Source organism: Erinaceus europaeus, chromosome 19, assembly GCF_950295315.1.
Source record: "Erinaceus europaeus chromosome 19, mEriEur2.1, whole genome shotgun sequence".
NCBI lineage: Eukaryota > Metazoa > Chordata > Mammalia > Eulipotyphla > Erinaceidae > Erinaceus > Erinaceus europaeus.
This window is the reverse complement of record NC_080180.1, coordinates 24,464,283-24,483,632: the sequence shown is the minus strand read 5'-3', so window position 1 is coordinate 24,483,632 and position 19,350 is coordinate 24,464,283. Positions and strand designations below refer to the sequence as shown.

The following is a 19,350-nucleotide window of genomic DNA, read 5'->3' as shown; positions in this document are numbered from 1 at the left end:
TTCTCGAAGCCACGCACCCAGCTGGGATCCCCTGGCAGCCCCTTTCTCTCACGGGCGGGGTGGGGGGACTCACCACGTTGATGAAGACCATGGTGGCGGGCTTCACTCTGGAGGAGACGGGGATGGAGATGAGGCGGCCCAGGGTGATGAAACCCCAGAAGAGGCTGGGCAGGTAGCCTGCTACCTTGTGGCTCACAGACAGCGGCTTCTCCACTGCATAGCTGTACACGTAGGCGGAGTATGTCCCCTGCAGGCGGCAGGCCGCTCAGCAGAGGAAGCCAGGCTGCCAGGGTGCCAGGGTTGGGGAGGTGGTGGGGGGTTCGGGGAGAGGACTGTTCCTAGGGTCTCAGGGATAGCGGGTTGGAGCCAAACCTCAACACAACCGACCCTAGTGGGGCGCTGCACCTGGAGAGGTGCCTCTGGATCTCCACTGGAATCCCCCAGGATCTGGCCCTTCAGCCAGAACAAGGCACCCTCCAGGTCTAATTTGTGAGACTTCCAGGATTTTGGGTTTTCGCTGAAGGGCAAGGCAGCTACAGTCAAACACACGGGGAGAGATGACCTGCCCAAGGTCATACTTAGATCTGGGTGTCAGCCAGTACCCTCACGAGGTCTGCCGTAGGTACACCTAAGCTTTTTGGAGCCTTGTCTCTGGCAAGGCCCTCAGGCGGCTCTGGGTTAATCTATCAGCCATTGCAAACAGTCCTGACCTAACCCCTTGGGCTTTCTGGAAACACACTAACTGGTGTGATGGGGTCCCCTATGGAGGGACACTGGGCCCAGGTGCTACCTGGGGCTGGTTTCCCACACACCCCCCAAAACCCAGGCCTGCCTGTAAAGTATTCCAAGTATTTGTGTGGGGGAACAGGGCTCTGCTCCCTTAAAAGCAGTATGGGCAGCCAAGCCTTGGTCAAGAGCAGAATAGAGCCCTTTGCACAAATTTGACAAAAATAAAACCAAGTGGCCACTGGGGAGGTAGCATGGTGGATAAAGCATTGGACTCTCAAGCATGAGGTCCTGAGTTTGATTCTCAGCATCACATATACTAGTGAGGTTCTGGTTCCTTCTCTTTCTCATTAGTGAATAAGTAAGTCTTTTATTATTTATTTTTTTTTAAAACAGTCATTCAAAAGTAAAACACAATTGGCTGACAGAGGAGGCCATAGTAGTAAGGGGCTAGCATCAGTTCTGAAAATTGTTTCCCCAATACTTCTATCTAGTTTAAAGTAAAAACTCCAGGGCCAGAGAGATAGCTCTCCGGGTGGGGTGCCTGATTTGCATGCAGTTGGCCCAGATTCAAACCTCTACATCACATGAAAGTGTCACAGTACACTAGGAGAAGCTCTGGCACTGTGATGTCTCTGTGTCTGTGTCTGAATGAATGAAAAGTAACCTGGGAGCAGTGTTAAGTGCCAGTTGTTTTTTTTTTTTAAAAGGTGACTTGAGGGGGGCAGGGACATAGCCCACCAGATTTGAATTGACTGGGGCCCTGGAGTTCCTGGGTTCAATGTCTGGCACTAGCTTATGCCAGAATATGCTTATGAATAGTGCTCTGGTCTCTTTGTCTCTCTCTTGGAAACACATCTCTTAAAATGTTAAAAAGAAGTAAAGAGGAGGGAGTTGAGTGGTAGCGCAACAGGTTGAGCGCCTGTGGCGCTAAGCACAAGGACCAGAGTAAGGATCCCGTCCCGAGCCCCCACTCCCCACATGCAGGGGAGTCACTTCACAGGTGGTGAAGCAGGTCTGCAGGTGTCTCTCTCTCCTCCCCCCATGTCTTCCCCTCCTCTCTCCATTTCTCTCTGTCCTATCCAACAATGACATCAACAACAATAATAACTACAACAATAAAAAACTAGGGCAACAAAAGGGAAAACAAGTAAAATTAAATTAAAAAAAGAAGTAAAGAGGTGATTTATTTGGTGGGGGATGGTGATGGGGTCATGTGCTTTGAGGTGAATGTTCTGCTTCTGAAGTGTCCTGTAATCAAGCTCATCTCAGTAACAAATAGAAGCTATCATTAAAAAAAGGACAAGGAAAAGGAGGAGCAGGAGAAGATTAAAAGGAGGAGGAGGGGGGAGGAGGAGAAGGAGAATAGGAAAAGAAGAATAGGAAAGAAGAAGGATGAGGAGGAGGAGAAGAAAGCAGAAGAGGTGGAGGAGGATAGGAGGAGGGTGTGCTGGGCAATGGCATACCCGGTTAAGTGCACACAATACTATGCACAAGGACCCAGGTTCGAGCCCCTGCTCCACACCTGCAGTAGGGATTTTCCACAGAAGGTGAAGCAGTGCTTCAGGTGTCCATCTTTCTCTCCCTATCTCCCCGTCCCCTCTCAATTTCTCTCTGTCTTATTGAATAAAATGGAAATTAAAAAAAAAGATGGCCACCAGAAGTGGTGGATTCAAAGTGCCGGCAGTGAGCCCCAATGATAACTCTGGAGGCAGGAAAAAAAAATAAGAGGAGAGGGTTGGGCAGTAGCCCAGCGGGTTAAGCCCATGTGGCACAAAGCACAGGAACAGGCGGTTTGAGCCCCTGACTCCCCACCTGCAGCGGAGTCACTTCACAGGTGGTGAAGCAGATCTGCAGGTGTCTTTCTCTTGCCCTCTCTGTCTTCCCCTCTTCTCTCTATTTCTCTCTGTCCTGTCCAACAACGTTCATTTCTCTCTATCTTATCCAACAACGTCGACGTCAACAACAATAATAACCACAACAAGGCTACAACAACAAGGGCAACAAAAGGGGGGAAAATGGCCTCCAGGAAGCAGTGGATTCATGGTGCAGGCACTGAGCCCCAGCAATAACCCTGGAGGCAAAAAAAAAAAAAAAAAAGAAAAAAGAGGAGGAGGAGGAGGTGACCTGGAGGGTGGCGCAGTGGCTAAAGCACTGGACTGGCACACTTGAGGTCCTGAGTTTGTCCTGAATTCATTTCCCATCCTTTCATGTGCCAGAGTGATGCCTTGGTGTGCTCTCTCTCTCTACTCAATCAACATAAATAAATACATCATTTAAGAAAAGTAAATGTAACTATGAATATTACAGTGAGGTCTCTGGGAAAACTTTGATGTGTCTCTGCTTCTCTTGCTAGCCTCCCAGCATGAGTCTTGGGGACCCCCCCAGGCCCCTTCCCCCGCCCCAAGGGACCTCTCTTGAGGGCAGGCTCACCGTCATCCCGTCTGTCATGAACAGGACCAGCGCAGCGGTGATGTGGATGGCGAAGAAGGAGCTTGGGGCACCCCTGCAGTTCCCTCGCTGGCAGCAGCTGAACAGGTCCTCATGGCCTGGGGAGACGCAGCAGTGGGGAGCTGAGTCTCCGCTGCCCTCCTGGCCCCTGCAACCCGGGGAGGGACGGTCCCAGGGTAGCATGGCCGACTGGGAGGCCGGGTCCTGTCTCCCACGAGAAGGTCACACAGGAGGGTTTGGGTCGAGGGAGACCTCAAGCCTGTTCTCTCCCCTGGCCAGGATGCCCCCCACTCCAGACCAGAGCTTCCCTTCCTGTCTGTCACCCTCTGCGCAGGTGAGCTCGCAAGCGCCCCCACCTGGGTGTGGCTGGAACTTTGGGGACAACGAGGAAGGGGAGGAGGAAGCGTCTTCTTTGTCCAGTGGTGGTTGAGTCTCCAGGGCCAGCTCGTCCGCTGGCAGGAGCAGGGGTCGGCGCTGAGAGCAGCAGGTCAGCAGGCGCTCTTTGGACAACAGGAACAGCACGGCCAAGGGCACCGGGAGCTAGGGGTGGGCCGAGGGTCAGGCTCCCCCCACCATACCTGCCTCACTGCGCACACCTCTGCACAGCAGTCTCGGCATGGGGTTATATTGACCTCACCATGTAGGCAGCCCAGGTTTGAACCACATAAAAGTGTCACTCTAGCAACAAGGGAAGCTCTATGTCTCAATCAATGAAAAGACAGTCTGGAGCATGAAGCCACACATATGCAAGGCCCGGGCGCTCCAGATAGAGATAGAGAGAGAGAGAGAGAGAGAGAGAGTGTGTGTGTGTGTGTGTGTGTGTGTGTGTGTGTGTGTAAGAGAGAGAGAGTGTGTGTGTTAGTTGAGGGGCCTGGGAGACACACAGCCCACCTGACAGCTCAGGGCAGGTTTGGGGACATTGTCACTAGCCTTAACCACAGCCATGAAGAGTTCAGAGGCTCTAGGACTCAGTGTTTGATCTGGAAAGCAGAAATAGGACTTCTTTTGTGGGGACAACACCTGCTATAAGTGACAAGTACCTCCAGGCCTGGACTCTGGCTGCTATTTACATGGAGCTGCCTGGGGCTGACCTGAGGTCCCCAGAACAGCAAAAACTGGCTCCTGCTATGAGGGTTGACTGGAGCAGTGGTTGCCACCCTCCCATCCCACTCCACCCCCCCACACACACACACACCTGTGTTTAAGGCCTCTGGGCAGGAAGGTGGAGGCAGCCCTGAAAACCACACCGTGCCCTCCCTGAAGTGGGTGCTCCCCAGGGATGTTGGGCCCCAGCTGGGGGCCTTCCCCCCACCTGTGGCTGGTCTGGGGATCACTTCTCAGCCTGTTGGCTGGCACTGTCCCATCACTAGGCACCACCCTGTGGTGATCTGTACCATAGGGAGCAGCATCTAGGCATACCCCCTCCCCAGTCCAAAAAATGCACCCATGGGGGCCAGGTGGTGATACACACATTACAGTTCTCAGGGACCTGAGTTCAAACCTCCTGTCCCCATCTGCAGGGAAGAAGCTTCACAAGTACTGTAGCAGTGTTGCAGGTATCTCCTCTCTCCCTCTTCCCTCTCAGTTACTCTCTGTCTCTATCCAAAATAAACTCACACACTATATCTCTATCGATACTGATATATTTATCTATCTATATATACATGTCTGAGATGACATAATACCATGAGAGCTACAAAGAGGCATTGTCCCTGCCTTGAGAGTTCTGCATCAGCTGAGTGGGGTAGTGGGGGAGAAGCCTTCTGCTGGGATGATGGGGGGGGGGACAGGAAACCCATGCCAGGGGCTGGTGGCCTGGGGGCCTGGGGGCCTGGGGGCCTGGGAGGAGGCCAAAGGGAAACAGCTAGTGCAGACATTCTGGCTGCAGAGGCTGGGCCACGAAGAGAGCTCAGCCCATCTCTGCTGGGGTTGGGACCTCTCCTGGTAGAGTTAGAGCAGGCCGGTTCTGCCTGCACCCTCTGCACACACACCCTCCCCCCACAACCCCCAGCACACTCTCTCCCATGAAGGACTGCTTCTCTGAGGACTTGTGCCAGTGGAAAAATTCAGAAAGCCTTCAGCAAGCAGACAGCAGGCCAGCAGCCCTTCCGGCTTCTGGTAGCCTGGTAGCCGGGCTTGACCTTGCAGGGGACAGTACTGCACTTCCCTCCAGGACCCACAGGGAGCACATGGCTGGCCCCAGACTACTCCCAATATAATGAGGGGCAGGGTAGAGAGGTTCAGGAGCAAAAGTAGGGGTGCTTCTGAGAGTGCCCCCCCTCCCCAAGATTCTAATACAAGGAGTTAGAATGAAGGAGAAAGGAAAATTGACTGTAGCAACAGGGACTGGCCCCAATGTTGAGCTGTGATGACACTCCACTCCCTGTGTGGTTGCTCATAGGAACTGAGGTGGGAGGGTCTCATCTCAAAGGCTCCCTTAGTGCTTCATCAGAGGCCAGCAGTAGCCAGGCAGAGGCTGGAGGACCTGACTCACTAGTGACAGAATGACAAGTCTGCTCAGGTGACAAGCTTCCTGGAATATCTGTGATCTACCCCTCCCTGCTTGGGTGAAGGGCCATGGGGCTTCTTGCCAGCTTCAGCTGCACTGGGCCCAAGCAGGGTTGCTCCTGTTGGGGTTTAGAAGGGGAGGTTCCCCAACTTTCCCTCAGCCCCAGAGCCCCAGAGAGGTTCCCAGCCAGAGACCCTTGGGTACAGAGCTCCTCAGCCACTCAGTCTGCTCCACCATACAGGCAGGGTCCCCAGAACCTCTCCAGCTATGAAAGACCCCAGCATGCCCTGCTGTGCTCTGTCCCTGGTCACATCAGTGTGCCTTAGTGGAAGGAAGCCAGCTTCCTAGGGCCCCAGAGGCCCTGTTCATGGTTCCACCTGCTCTGGCAATTACAATCACATTGTGTCACTGCAGAAGGACCTTAGAGGTGATGCTGAGGTCACCTTTCTATCTGCCCTGCACAGTACCCAAAAGCAGCAAGCTCCACACTACAATTATAGTGTGAGCACTATCCCCTAGCTGTCCTACCCAGGGGACTCACGTTAATCAAGGCCATGATCCAGAAGGCGTAGGACACATGAGTGACTGCCCCATCCTGTGGGAGTGGCCAGGGGAGTGTCTGGTTGAGCTGAGGCTGGGGGCCTACATGATGCTGGCCCAGGACCCTGGAGGCGTGGAAGAGGTGACTGCCGGCTGTGACATTGGCTGTGCTGTTGGCAGGCCAGCAGTTCTCAGACAGGAAGGGATCAGCAATGAGGGGGCTCAGCAGGGCCCCAAAACCCACGAAGAAATGGAGAGCCTGTGGGGGAGGGAGAGAGAGGGTCTCTGCTCTAGCTCCATAGCCCCACCTTGAGTTCCACCTGGGGATCCCCTGCCTGGCCCCAAGTGGGAGATGGCTGGAAGCAGGCAGCAGGAAAGGTGAAGAGGAAGATCTTCTTAGCCACCCTCTTGGCCTGGGGTCATAGGGAACAATGGCCAAACCCAAAACTCATTTGATCTTCTTTTCTTTGGCTGGTTTTGGTCAGAGCACAGCTCAGATCTGGCTGTTTGTGCTGTTGGGGATTGAACCTGGGACCTCTTGTATGTGAGTCCTCTGGGAAACCACTATGTTGTTTCTCAGCTTCCTCTCTTTCCCAAATTTTTACCACAAATTGTGGGGTGCTGGTCTGTATTAGTGAACACCCCCAAGGACAGAGAGCTTAGTAAAAAGGACAGCTGGAGGGAGAGGGAAAAAGCCAGGAGAGAAGAGCTGAGACTCCACGACAGCCCTGCGGTGCAGAAGGAATCAACACCCCATACTGGGAACAATGGGCCCTAGTTCAGGGCTGCCAGGGGTCTGCTGAGGTGGTCCAGCTGAGAGTGGTCACACAGAAATAGGAGCCTCCACCTTGGTGCAAGGGCAGAGCTTGATGACTCAGGGAGGGGGCTGGGAGAGGGGGTAGTCTGGGGGCTTCCTATACCCTCCAGCTGGGCTCACCTGGAGAAAGACGGCTGAATCCTTTTGGTAGATGCGCACCAGCTGCATGTTGGCCACAGTGTCGATGCAGCCCATGGCCAGGCCAGCCAATGCCATGACGGCCGCCAGAACTCGCACATTGTGGCACAGAGGGATGACAGCAAACACCAGGGAGATGGCCAGCGTGGAGCTGAAGAGGGCCCACAGCGACTGGGCCAGGCTGTGGGATGGGTGGTGTCAGGGGGCCCAAAGGGGGACCCTGGGCACACCCCATGCTTTGGAGAAGGGGAAGGGCTCTTGAGAAAGCTCTGTCATTTGTTCTTTACTGGTTGGGAGAAAGATGGTCTTGGGTTTCTTCAGACAACATCCCAGACCAGGTGGTGGTACACATGTACCAGCAGAGTGCACACATTACCGTGCACACAGACCCGGTTCAAGCCCCTGGTTTACATCCGCAGGGAGGAAGCAGTGCTACAGGTGTCTCTCCTTCTCTTTCCCTCCCCCTCCCCTCTGGATTTCTCTCTGTCTCTATTCAATAAATAAATAAATAACACATTTTGAAAGTTCCCACAGGGTGTGCACCATGGGGCGCTCAGAGAAGCATGGCAGATCCCCTCATGCTGTGCCTCAGAGCAATGAGGAGGGAGTGGCACTGCTCACTCACTATTCCCTGATCTACTCCTGAGCGAAGCTACACTGTATCCCCATTGCTTTAAGGCACAGCATGAGGGGGATCTGCCTAGACACTGAAGGCAGGATCCCAAGTCCCCAAGCCCAGCTTCATTGTGTCTTTCCTGGGACAGATGAGCTGCCAGACCCTCTGCAGGAGCCTACAGTTGAGGTATCTGTATCAGGGAGACCTCTCTGTGCATAGAGACCTCAGCTCTGTGCCTGCAATTGTATGGGAGGGAGGCCTTAAGTTCTGAGGGGTTTCCTTCCCTTGGAAGAACCCTCTGCAGGAAGGCTGAAAGCTGTAATTCCAGGAGTGAGTGAGTGGGAGTGAATAAATGAGGCATCTAAAGTCCTATCCAGCTCTTTTTGGTATGCTGCCTATTAACAAGACTCTTGGGCAAAGTAAGGAAAGAAAGCTTTCCTTTTTAGGACCCAGCTAAAGACAATGTAGTGAAGAGATTGGGTAGCAGGAAGGTTCTGGGAAAGAGAAGGATGAATATGGGATGCTCTCACTCATAGAAGTTGAGGAAGGGAAAATACAAAGCAGAACTTGGACTGTGTTTGGTGTATTACACCAAAGTAAAGGACTTGGGGTGGAGGGTGGGGAGTCCAGGTCCTGGTGCATGATGGTGGAGGAGGACCTAGGTGGGGGGGTGGGTTAGAAAACTGAGAATTTTCACACATGTACCAACAACTGTATTTACTGTTGACTGTAAATCATTAATCCCCCCCCCCAGTAAAAGAAGAAGGAGAAGAAGAAGAAGAAGAAGAAGAAGAAGAAGAAGAAGAAGGAGAAAAAGAAGGAGAAGAAGAAGGAGAAGAAGGAGGAGGAGGAGGAGGAGAAGTAATAGAAGGAGAAAGAGGAGAGGGTGAGGTTGCAGAAGCACTTTCTCAAATCATGGAAAGTGGAGACCCCCAAGCCCAGCCCCATCTAACTGCTAGCAGTTATCTGGATGGGGAAGGTCACAAAGAGACATGAAAGAAAAGATCGAGTCCAAGAATTCCCCACCCCCACCCCCACCCCGTCTCTCACCCCATCTGTGATAAGTTGGTTATCTGAGGGCTCTGCAGATAGCAATGGTTCGTTATTTTCTCCTCTGATCTCCTGGCTGATCTGAGAAGATGACTAACAGTGACCCTGCCTGTTCCCAGGTCAGGTTTGTGTGAGAAGGGAGGGGGCCTGGGGGAGAGTAGTGTTACACTGTGGGGAGCCTGTTGGATACCCTCCTGGTTCCCCCATCTCTCTGCTCTGTGGACCCCAGTACTGATAGCCTGGTTCACTCACTGTGTTTTGTGGGTTTCTGCTTCCCAGCTCTGTGGGCTGATAAAGACCCTGGGCTCTCCCTCCTTCATTCTGATCTCCCTCTTCTGCCTCCCTCTGACTTCAAGGATAGTGAGGGGACTTTCTCTCTTCCCTCAAATGTCTTCCCATAGGGTGTGACCTTGCCAGCACCTCAGTCACCACTCAGATACCCAAAGTCATGTGCAAATAGTCTCTTAAGGAATCAGCAGGCTATTGCTACAGCCCCGGAGAACCCAGATGGCAGCTGATAGTGATCTGCTCAGCAGCAAAGTCCTGGGGTGAGTGACCTGGGATGGAGGAGAGCTGTATGTAGGAAGCATGGGTGTGGGAAGAAATCATTCACTTCCAATTTAGCTTTGTCCAAGGCAAGTGGTACACACGACACTATTGTGGCAACACCCATTTATTTCTTTGTGATCTGTGGGTAAACAGGCTGAGTAGGGTAAGAAAGTCACTGACAGTCTGGACTTGAACCCAGGTCTGCTATGTTGAGCTCCACTGGGCCCTCTTGCTTTTCCATGGTGTGTGTGTGGGGTGTGTGTGTGTGTGTGTGTGTGTGTGTGTGTGTGTGAGGTGTTGTGCATCTTTGGGGTGTATATGTAAAGTGTATGACACATGAATGTGTGTGGGGAAGGGATGCCACTAGGCCCTAGACCCACTGCAGGGGTGGCAGGCAGGGAGCATGAGGCCCAGGACTGCAGAGTCCTGAATAGCAGGCCCAAGAAGTAAGGGCAGGAGGCAGTAGTCACTAGAATATGAACACTCTCCCCACCCCATGGCAACTCTGCCATCCATGGGGGCTGCAGAGGACCCAGCTCCCCAAGGCATCTGCAGCTTTTTCAGTGAGGCCCCACACCTGCCCCAGGTAGGGTCCTGAGGAGGGACTGGGTGCTGGGTGTGCAGTGAATCAGGAGCAGTGCTTATCTTACAGGATGGTCTGGAGGGAGGGCTGCCAGCCAGCAGGGGTGAGGTGGGAGTGACAGAGAGTCACAGACACACACAGAGGCAAAGAGATAATGAATGAAGTAGGGGGTGCTGCACAGTGGTGCACATGTTGTCATGCATGAGGACCTGGGTTCAAGTCCCCAGTTCCCACCTAAAGGGGGGAAGCTTCATGAGTGATGGAGCAGTGTTGCAGGTGTTTCTCCTCTCTCCCTCTTTCTCACTCTATTTCTTTTTGTTTATTTTCATTTTATTTGTTTGTGAGAAAGGGTGGGTAGAGGGGTAGAAGGAGAAAGAGACATCTGCAACTTTGTTTCACTGCTTGTGAAACTTCCCTCTGCAGGTGGGGACTAGGGGCTTGAATCCAGGTCTTCGTGTCTGGTAACATGTGTGCTCAACCTTCTCTTTGTTTCTATCAAAGAAAGGAAGGAAGGAAGGAAGGAAGGAAGGAAGGAAGGAAGGAAGGAAGGAAGGAAGGAAGGAAGGAAGGAAGGAAAAGGAAGAGGTAGATACCAGTATCTGAGGAATCAGTGCAAATAGCAAGCCCTAGTGATAAGCGTAGTAGCAAAGGAGGAGGAGGAGGGGAGCAAGAAGAAGAACAAGGACAATAAGAACAAGAAGGAGAAGTAGAAGAGAAACAAGAACAAGAAGAAGGAGAACAAGAAGAAGGAGAAGAAGAACAACAAGAAGAAGAAGAACAAGAAGAAGAAGAGGAAGGAGAAGGGGAAGGAGAAGGGGGAGAGACTAAGTTCTGGGAAGGTGCTGAGGGGCAGAGGGGCTCATTAGATGGAGAAGGGACAAAGGACAGGCTGGTGGCCAGGGGCTCTCTGTCCAGGCCTCTTCTTTGTACTGTTTCCCTTCCCTTCCCTTCCTCTCCCCTCCCCTCCCCTCCCCTCCCCTCCCTTTTCATTCCCTCCCCTCCCTTCCCTTCCCTTCCTCTTCCCTTCACTTCCCTCCCCTCCCCTTCCCTCCCTTTCCTTCCCTTCTCTTCTCACCAAATCACTGCTCCGCTCTGGCTTATGGTGGTGTGGAAGATTGAACCTTGGACCTTGGAACCTTAGACATGAGGGTCTTTTGTAGGACCATTATGCTGCCTCCCCAACCCTCCACCATAGTCTTTCTACTCTCACTTTGTCATTCTTGAGAAGGACACAGAATGCCAACAGGGACTTTTTGTTCCCAGGCCTGGTGACAAGAGGATGGAGGGCAAACAGCAGAGAGGAGAGGCTTGAGGGGAGTTGGCCTACGAAGTCCATCCATGTTACCTACCACCCACCTGGGCCTCCATCTGAACCTGCCACTTGCCAGCCAGAGCTGGGGACGGTTGAGTCCATTTTGGATCTGGGGGTCTTGGTGTCAGGGGGATGACTGTCCACCCCAGGACATGGGGACAGCTGCATTGCAGAACACCCTGCATTTGGGTCCGGGCCATGTTCCCTCTCCAGAAGTTTCCATGGGGTTGAGCAAGGGCTCTTCACAGATCAGTTTAAACCAGTTTCTCTCAGCCAGCATGCTGTTGCCAAGAAGAAAGGCGTCCCAGATCCAGCCCAGAGCTGCACAGAACACACTAATTGACTCAGCTACATAATGCTTTGGTCAACAGCACTTTCCAGAAATGTGGGTAATTGAACATGGGAGGAAAAAAATCATGGGAGAAAGAATAATGACAGAAGGGTTTTGTAATCAGAAGCCTAGTCCTAGGACCAGTCTTGCCACTTCCCAGCGGTATGGCTTGGGGCAGGCACCTGTACCTAGCCCCCTCCCCCAGCCTCAGTTTCTCTACTACAAAAAGGTGGGAGGGGGGCAGTAAACCCTGACCCATGAAGCTGCCTGGTGGAACTGGTATGATGTTGGGGTTAAATATCTTTTACTCACTCACTGGGGTCCTCCCCAGTTAACAGTTCCCCCACACCCAGCACACACACACACACACACACACACACACACACACACACACACACACACACACACCTCTGACATGAGAATGCAGAGCTGACCTGCTCACCACAGCCCCCACCCCCACCCAACTTGCCTGTTCCTGCTGTAGCACTCTCTGGGGACCCTGGGGGAGCTGGTCCAGGAACTGCTGGAGGGCTCCACTGCCCCTCTGACCTCCAGCATCACCAGCTAGAGAGATACAGCAAGGACCCCAGAGCCCTGCCCACACCTCAAAGCTGGGCACTTGAGCCCTGCATGGCTCCTACCACTGATCTTCCTCCCCTCCACAGGGGTTCAAAGGCTCATTCAGGCCCACTAGAAGAAGCTCTCCACAGTCTCAAGGCCTGGAGGAACAGCCCAGGGTGTGGGGGAACCTTCCTACAGAAGGCACTTGCTTGCTAACAGCTCCAGTAGGGAGGACACCTCCCTAGCCCTGTTGGTTCTGCTGGAGGTGCTGTCCTACCAGCCGGCTCTGTGACCTTGAATACCTGCTGACCCGGTGCCCTGTACTCTGCCTTCCCTAGAGGCACATGTGACCTCCAGGACCTGGTCTAGCTGTGAGCATGCACTGGCACCCCTGTGTCTGGACTGCAGAGCTCAAGGAGGACTTAATCAGTCTTCCATCTCAGCCTCTGCCTCCTCCTTGCAGTGAATGACTCTGGGGTACAGGGCGGGGAGGGGGGTTGGGGACCTAGGACAAAAAAAAAGTCAGACAACAGGGCATCTCTGGGAGCTAAGGCAGGCTAGGAAGGGGCCTGGGGGAGGTTCCTCTAACTGGATCATTTCCCCCCCCCCCAGTGCCTATAATGACACTCCAAGGTGTGCAGAGGACCCAAGAGAAGGTCCCAATCTAAGACTGGGGCTGCACCCCGCAGCAGCTGCCCCCTAGGATGCTCCTCAGATACTGCCTGAACCTGCAGTTTTGTTACCTCAGAACGCCATCCCCCCTCCATTCTCTGCATGTGCAGCTCTCTCCTCCAGTAAGCAGATGGATTGAATTTCAAGATTAAAAAAAAAAAAAGGGCACTGTCTCAGCTCTTAAATTGAGAGCACATCAAATTCATCTAGCCATAAGATTCATCTACCCACTGTTCAGTGGGTATTAGTATATTCAGAGTTGGGAAGCTACCACTACAGTTCCTGTTTAGAGGATTTCCATCACCTAAAAGAAACCCAGTACATGTGGGCAGTTAGGGTCCATCCCAGACATTCTTCCCCCTTCCCCTGGCAACTCCTCCCAGTCTTTTTTCTATATTTATGCATTTCCCACCCTGAGCTCTTGCATGATGGAACCACAGAGTGGCCTTTCGTCACTAGCTTCTTTCAATTAGCATGATGGTTTTCTCAGTGTTCTTCCACATATATCAGTCCTTCATCCCTTTGTATGGCTGTATAATATTCCACTGCATGGATCTACCATATTCTGATGGAGAATTTATCCACTTGATTTGCTTTCACTTGTGGTTACTATGAATGATGTGACCACTCTGTGACTACTCATGCACAAGCTTTGTGTGGATCTGTTTATGGTTCCTTGAGGCACAAGTCCAGGAGGGGGGACTGTTGAGTTCTATGGCAGTGGATAAGGTGGATTTTTTTTTTATGCTACCAGGGTTAAAATGGGGTTCAATGTCCACATGACTCCATCATCCCTGGCAACCATTTTATTTCTTTTATTTTATTAAGATAGAAGGTAAGAGAAGGGAGTCAGGCGGTAGCACAGTGGGTTAAGCACACGTGGTGCAAAGCTCAAGGACCGGAGTAAGGATCCTGGTTCAAGCCCCTGGCTCCCCACCTGCAGGGAGGTCACTTCACAAGCAGTGAAGCAGGTCTGCAGATGTTTATCTTTCTCTCCCCACTCTGACTTCCCCTCCTCTCCCCATTTCTGTCTGTCCTATCCAATAACAACGACATCAACTACAACAATGAAAAACAACAAGGACAACAAAAGGGAAAATAAATAAATATTTTTTTAAAAGAATGACTTTCTTAAAAAAATAAAGAAAGAAGGTAAGAGAGATGGAGAAAGAGAAAAGAAGAGAGGAGAGTCATAACAGGACCATTCAACTGTTCAGGAAGCTTCCTCTCTGCAGGTGGTCCCATGTGGGAGGTCTGGGCATGAACTTAGGTCCTGGATCATGGTAATTTTCCCCCACCAGGGTCTGAGGTAGATTTTCAAATTAAGAGCCATATCTGGTGACAGGCCCAGGGAGGCCTCTGCCTCAGGATTGTTGCATTCTGAAAACTGCTGGTGGGGAGAGGCAGAAGCTCCCCAACTTTTATTCTGAAAACTAAAGGGGGCCAGCAACTTAGCTTTCATAGAAGACTAGGGATCATGAAGAGGGCGGGGGGGGGGGGGGGTCCTGGGCAGGACACTGCAGGACTTACAAAAATAAAAGAAAAAAAGTAGAGAAGAGAGATAGGTGGTGGCACACCTGTTTGAGTACATATATTACCATGCACGAAGACCCAGGTTAAAGCCCCTAGTCCCCACTTGCAGGGGAGGAACTTCATGAGAGCTAAAGCAGTGTTGTAGGTATTTCTCTGCCTCTTTCCCTTTCTACCCCTTCCTCTCAATTTCTGTCTGTTCAATCAAATCAAATAAAGAAAAAAGAAATGTCCACTGGGTGTTGTGGATTCCTTGTGCAAGGGGACATTCAACAAGCTTTCAAATAAGAGGCAATTAAGGACAATTGAAACAACTCACTTGGATAGCATTGCAATGTGTGCCATCCAGGTTCAAGCTTGGTTCCCAATGCGTTCCTTCAATTCCTTTGGTGCTGTAATGTCTCTCTTCACCCCCTCCCACCTATCTGCCTTATAAAAAAAATAATAATCCACTTAAGAAGGCATATGCAGAACCGGCTTAAGGATCCTGGTTCGAGCCCCTGGCTCCCCACCGGCAGGGGAGTCGCGGTGAAGCAGGTATGCAGGTATCTATCTTTCTCTCCTCCTCTCTGTCTTCCCCTCCTCTCTCCATTTCTCTCTGTCCTATCCAACAATTGATGACATCAATAACTACAATAATAAAACAACAAGGGCAACAAAAGGGAATAAATAAATAAAAGAAAACCACATTTGATTAAAGAAAAAAAAGAAGGCATATGCAGGAGAAAACCCAAATGAAGCTGAGGAAAGGCTGGGAAAACTCTGAAAATATTTACTTGATACCTTGGAGATGAAGGGGTCTCTCAAGCTGTCCAGAGTGGTTAGACAGGTCCCCAGAAACCAGTTAATACCCCCTCCACTAACCTTTTGTCTAAATACCTCTCCTCTCTGACATATGTATACCTTCACATCCTGCCAACCAGGTGACTTGTGTTTTTATTTCTTGAGAATGTTTCTCTCAATAAGCAAGATTTTTCCAAAGGAAGGTCTAGTTCAGATCCTTCTCGGTCTACTTGCTTCCCTTTCCCTCATGACTGGGACATGATGGTCTCCTTCAAGGTCTCTGTCTATGCAGAAGCCAGAGCAGGTACGACAGGTGCAGCTGGCAGCCCTGTACTGAGGGCAGTGGATCTCTAACATGCTATCCTCCCACGAGGAGCTTGGCCCCAGCTCTATTTCTGTCTGGGCCACTTACTATGCAGGATTTGAACAAAGCATCATCTCTGCTGTCCCTGCTGTCACTTCTCACTCTCAGGGTTCCCCCGCAGCAGCTGGCCCTCTCCAACTTGTTAAAGTGCTCCCCCTCTCACAAGTGCCCACCTAGCAGCTGCAGTGGGTAATCACTTAAGCTGAAAAGTACTTACAGGGGTGTCAGCATTTTTTAAAGACTTTTATTTTATTTTTATTTTTTCCCTTTTTTGCCCTTGTTGTTTATCGTCACCGTTGTTGTTATTATTGTTGTTGTTATTGCTGTCGTTGTTGTTGGATACGACAGAGAGAAATCGAGAAAAGAGGGAAAGATAGATAGAGAGGGGAGAGAAAGACAGACACCTGCAGACCTGCTTCACTGCCTGTGAAGCAACTCCCCTGCCGGTGGGGAGCTGGGGACTGGAACCGGGATCCTTATGCCAGTCCTTGTGCTTTGTTTCCTTGCGCTTTGCACCATGTGTGCTTAACCCACTGCACCACTGCCCAGCTCCCCAGGGGTGTCAGCATTTTACCAGAAGGAATCAGGTGATAAAGGCTAGTTTGGGGGCTGATGGAGGGGGGATGCTGGGGGATTGGGAAGAGTTGCCTAGCCCTGGCCAGGGGGTGATGCCCTTTTCCATGTGAGCCACCCCGAGCATTGCTCCAGCCCCACTGGATGCTTGCGTTGCTTTTGACTTAACCAAAAGCAGAGGCTCTCTCTGGCCTTGTGTCTTGGGGGCTGAAGAAATAAGGTTAAGCCACTGGCAGGAGCTCCTCTCTCACTCCATCCTACCCCCACCACTGGATCCCAGCAGGAAGCCCCAGAGGCCCAGGGTTTCCTCCCCCAGAGTGTCAGCTCCCAGCCAGCCCAGCCACAAGGGACCGGTGCCAGGCCTGTGCCTGGTGAGCAATGGTCTAACTTGTACACTGCCAAAAGCACTTACAAAGCAAGAGGCATTTCCAAGGTATGTGGCTCCAGAGACATCTAGGTTTGAACCCCTGCTAGGCCTTCATACAGCTATGTTACATGAGGCAAGTTTCTTAACCTCTTTGTGTCCCCTGACATAAATGGACATAACAGTACTATTCTACAGGGTTATGGTGAAGATTAAATTGGAAGATTACTTGGTACAGGGTCAGAGAGAGAGCTCACTTGGATTGCGTGCTGCTTTGTCATGGGCATGACCCAAGTTCAAACCAGGCCCCCACTTGGAAGGTGTGGTCTCTTTCATTCTCTCTCTGCCTCTCTCTTTTTATCTTAAAGGAAAAAAGTAAAAGAGTTGATACAGGTGGGATATTAAGAACAGAATAATTGAGCTGGTTAGATAGCATAGTAATTACGTAAAAGTCTTTCATACCTGAGGCTGTGAAGTCCTAGGTTCAATTCACAGTACCCATAAACCAGAGCTACTTTGGTTAAAAAAAAAAAAGTAATATCTAAAGAACAGAATAATTGGGGCTGGGTTATGGTGTACCTGGTTGAGCGCACATGTTAAAAACAGAATAACTGGCATTGAGTAAGTGCTCAATAAAATCAACTATTATTGCTTGAACATCATTTTTCCTTTCTGTGAGCTGGTTTCCAGCACCAAGGCCCTCTCCACAGTCCCAAGCTCACAGTAAGGAGGAGACAACCCAGAGGTGAACACTCACCTGCCATTTAGAATAGACCCACCCCCTTCCTTTTCCAGTCCTTTACACCACATACACTCCTAGAAGCTTCCAGGCTCAGGAGACTGTAAAACACGATATTTAATGAAGAAGAAGAACCATAAAAACACCTGCTAGATTTATGGTCCAGCCTATGCAGTGTCAGCAGAGTATCTGGGATCCCTCTTCAGATCTGCTGAATCCCTGGACACCCAGCCTAGTGCAAAACCCACAGCGTCCTGATGACCAGGCCTGACAGAGGGATTGTCCAGCTGGGCTACAAAGCGAGGTCCATTTGTGTAACACCTGTGCTCCTCTGGGGAAGGCGGGGGGGGGGGGGGGGGGGGCGGGGGATGGCTGGCGGAGGGAATCCATCCTCATGGAAACTTCCAGGAATCCCTCAATGGCAGGAGCGCTGGGTACAGTGACCCACACTGTCCCTGGATCTCCCAGTCCCCTCGTTGCTGGGGCTCCTGCAGCTGGAGAGAGGGAACTCTCCCGCTGCCTTGGCTTACAAGTCACTCGCTCCATTTTGGGGGTCCCTGTGTTCCCGGCTGCACTGGGAGAAGGAATCCAGCTGCCTTTCCTGCGGGCTGCCTGGCGGGGAGGGGTCTGTCCAACCTGAGGGGGAGCCCAGTGTGTGTGTGGTGGGGGGGAATGTCCAAAGGGGCATACATATCCAGGGAGGAACGACGTGGGGAAGGGGGCGCTGTTACCTGGAACTGGGGCAACCCCACTAAGAGACACCCTGCTCGTCTACCTGGCTACAGGCTTACCTCGGAGGCGTGGAGCCCTGGCTTCCTAGGAGCGGACCACAGGGCGCCAGGGGAAGAAGGGCCACCCCAAGGTGGTCCCAGGTGCTTTGTCAAGCCGCGGCCAGCCCAGGCGCCTTGCAGCGCCCGGAGGTGACACTCCAGGTCGCCTCCCACCTCACTGCCAATTCCGCCCCCGCCCTTTCTCCCCCCTCCCCCCGCAGCTGGGCTTGGGACACACCCGGACTAAGCGCCCCCAGTCCCCGCAAACCTCACCGCCCTGTCCCAAGCGGCTGCGGCGGGGGCAGAGGGCGACAGCTGGGGCTCCCCCTCTTGTGGGTGCGCCGAGCCAAAAAAAAAAAAAAAGGCTCCAGAAGTCACCCGGGGTCTCGGGAGAGAGTTTCCCACGAGGGCCGGGTGGGGGAGGGAGCAGCCCGCAGCCAGGCTGGGCGCAGCTGGGGGGGGGGGGTTTGCGGCCCAGCGGGGGGGGGGCGGTCGGACACTCACGTCCTCTTGAAGACACCCCCGAGGGCGCTGCCCAGCAGGAGGCAGAGCTGCTGCGAGAAGAAGACCCAGGAGATCTGCGGCAGCGAGCTGTGCGTCTGGCAGCGCAGGTCGAGCAGCGTGGGCCCCAGGAAGGCGATGCACAGCCCGAAGCTGAAGAACACACTCCAGTAGGTGAGCGTGGGCTGCAGGTGGCGGCGCAGCAGCCCCGACACTCGGCCGTCGCAGCCCATGACCCCGCCGCCCACTGCCCACCGCCGTGAGCGCCGCGCTGAATGCGGGGCCGGGTGGGGGGGGGGCGGAGGAGAGGCGGCCCACAGGCCCCGCCCTCGGGCCCGCAGAGGCTGGAGCGCGGCTGCTGGAGGGCACCGCTTGGGGGCCTCGCCTCTTGCGCTGCCCAGCGAGCCCCAACGCACGGCTCCTCCTCTGGTGGCTTCGGGGGACCCAGCTGAACCCCGCCCAAGCCACGCATTGACTCCGCCTCCCGAGCCTCCGGGGCACCCCGCTGCACCCCGCCGCACCTGGCCGCACCCTGCCGCACCCCGCTAGGCCAAATGTCCGCCAGTCTCCGGATGCAGCGCCCCGGATCCGAGGGCTCTGCGCGCCCCTTTCAGAGCCGACCCGGGGGTCCGAGGCACCCCGCACACCGAGCATCCCGGGAGCACCCCTCACCTCTCATTGTAAACTGGGAGCTCCGCGAACGAATTTGGAAGGCTGAAAGCACCCCAACTTCGCCTTGGACTGGAAGGCAGAGTTTTTTTAATATGTTTTTACGTTTTTCATTAGAGCCTCGGGGGAGTTTTCTTTCCATGGAACCCCCTAGAAAACTTCTTTTCTTTTTCACCCTGGGCTCCCCAAAAGGGCAGCCCGC

The 19,350-nt window shown here is 52.8% G+C and overlaps 1 protein-coding gene across 2 annotated transcripts in view; it reads right to left on the bottom strand.

The window, feature by feature from the left end:
- Positions 1–18,923, bottom strand: part of MFSD4A (major facilitator superfamily domain containing 4A) — a 29,979-nt gene extending 11,056 nt beyond the window's left edge. The window contains exons 1-6 of one of the 2 annotated variants that reach the window (XM_007523130.3): positions 18,483–18,920; positions 7,164–7,362; positions 6,228–6,485; positions 3,534–3,717; positions 3,160–3,275; positions 74–247 (exon numbers count right to left, since the gene is read on the bottom strand). In XM_007523130.3, the coding sequence (XP_007523192.1) occupies positions 74–247; positions 3,160–3,275; positions 3,534–3,717; positions 6,228–6,485; positions 7,164–7,362; positions 18,483–18,712 (1,161 nt within the window). In that variant the 5' untranslated portion in view covers positions 18,713–18,920. Of the gene's footprint in view, positions 1–73; positions 248–3,159; positions 3,276–3,533; positions 3,718–6,227; positions 6,486–7,163; positions 7,363–18,482 lie in introns of both variants that reach the window. The other variant, XM_060178722.1, reaches the window with a different exon arrangement.
- Positions 18,924–19,350: the final 427 nt, after the last annotated feature.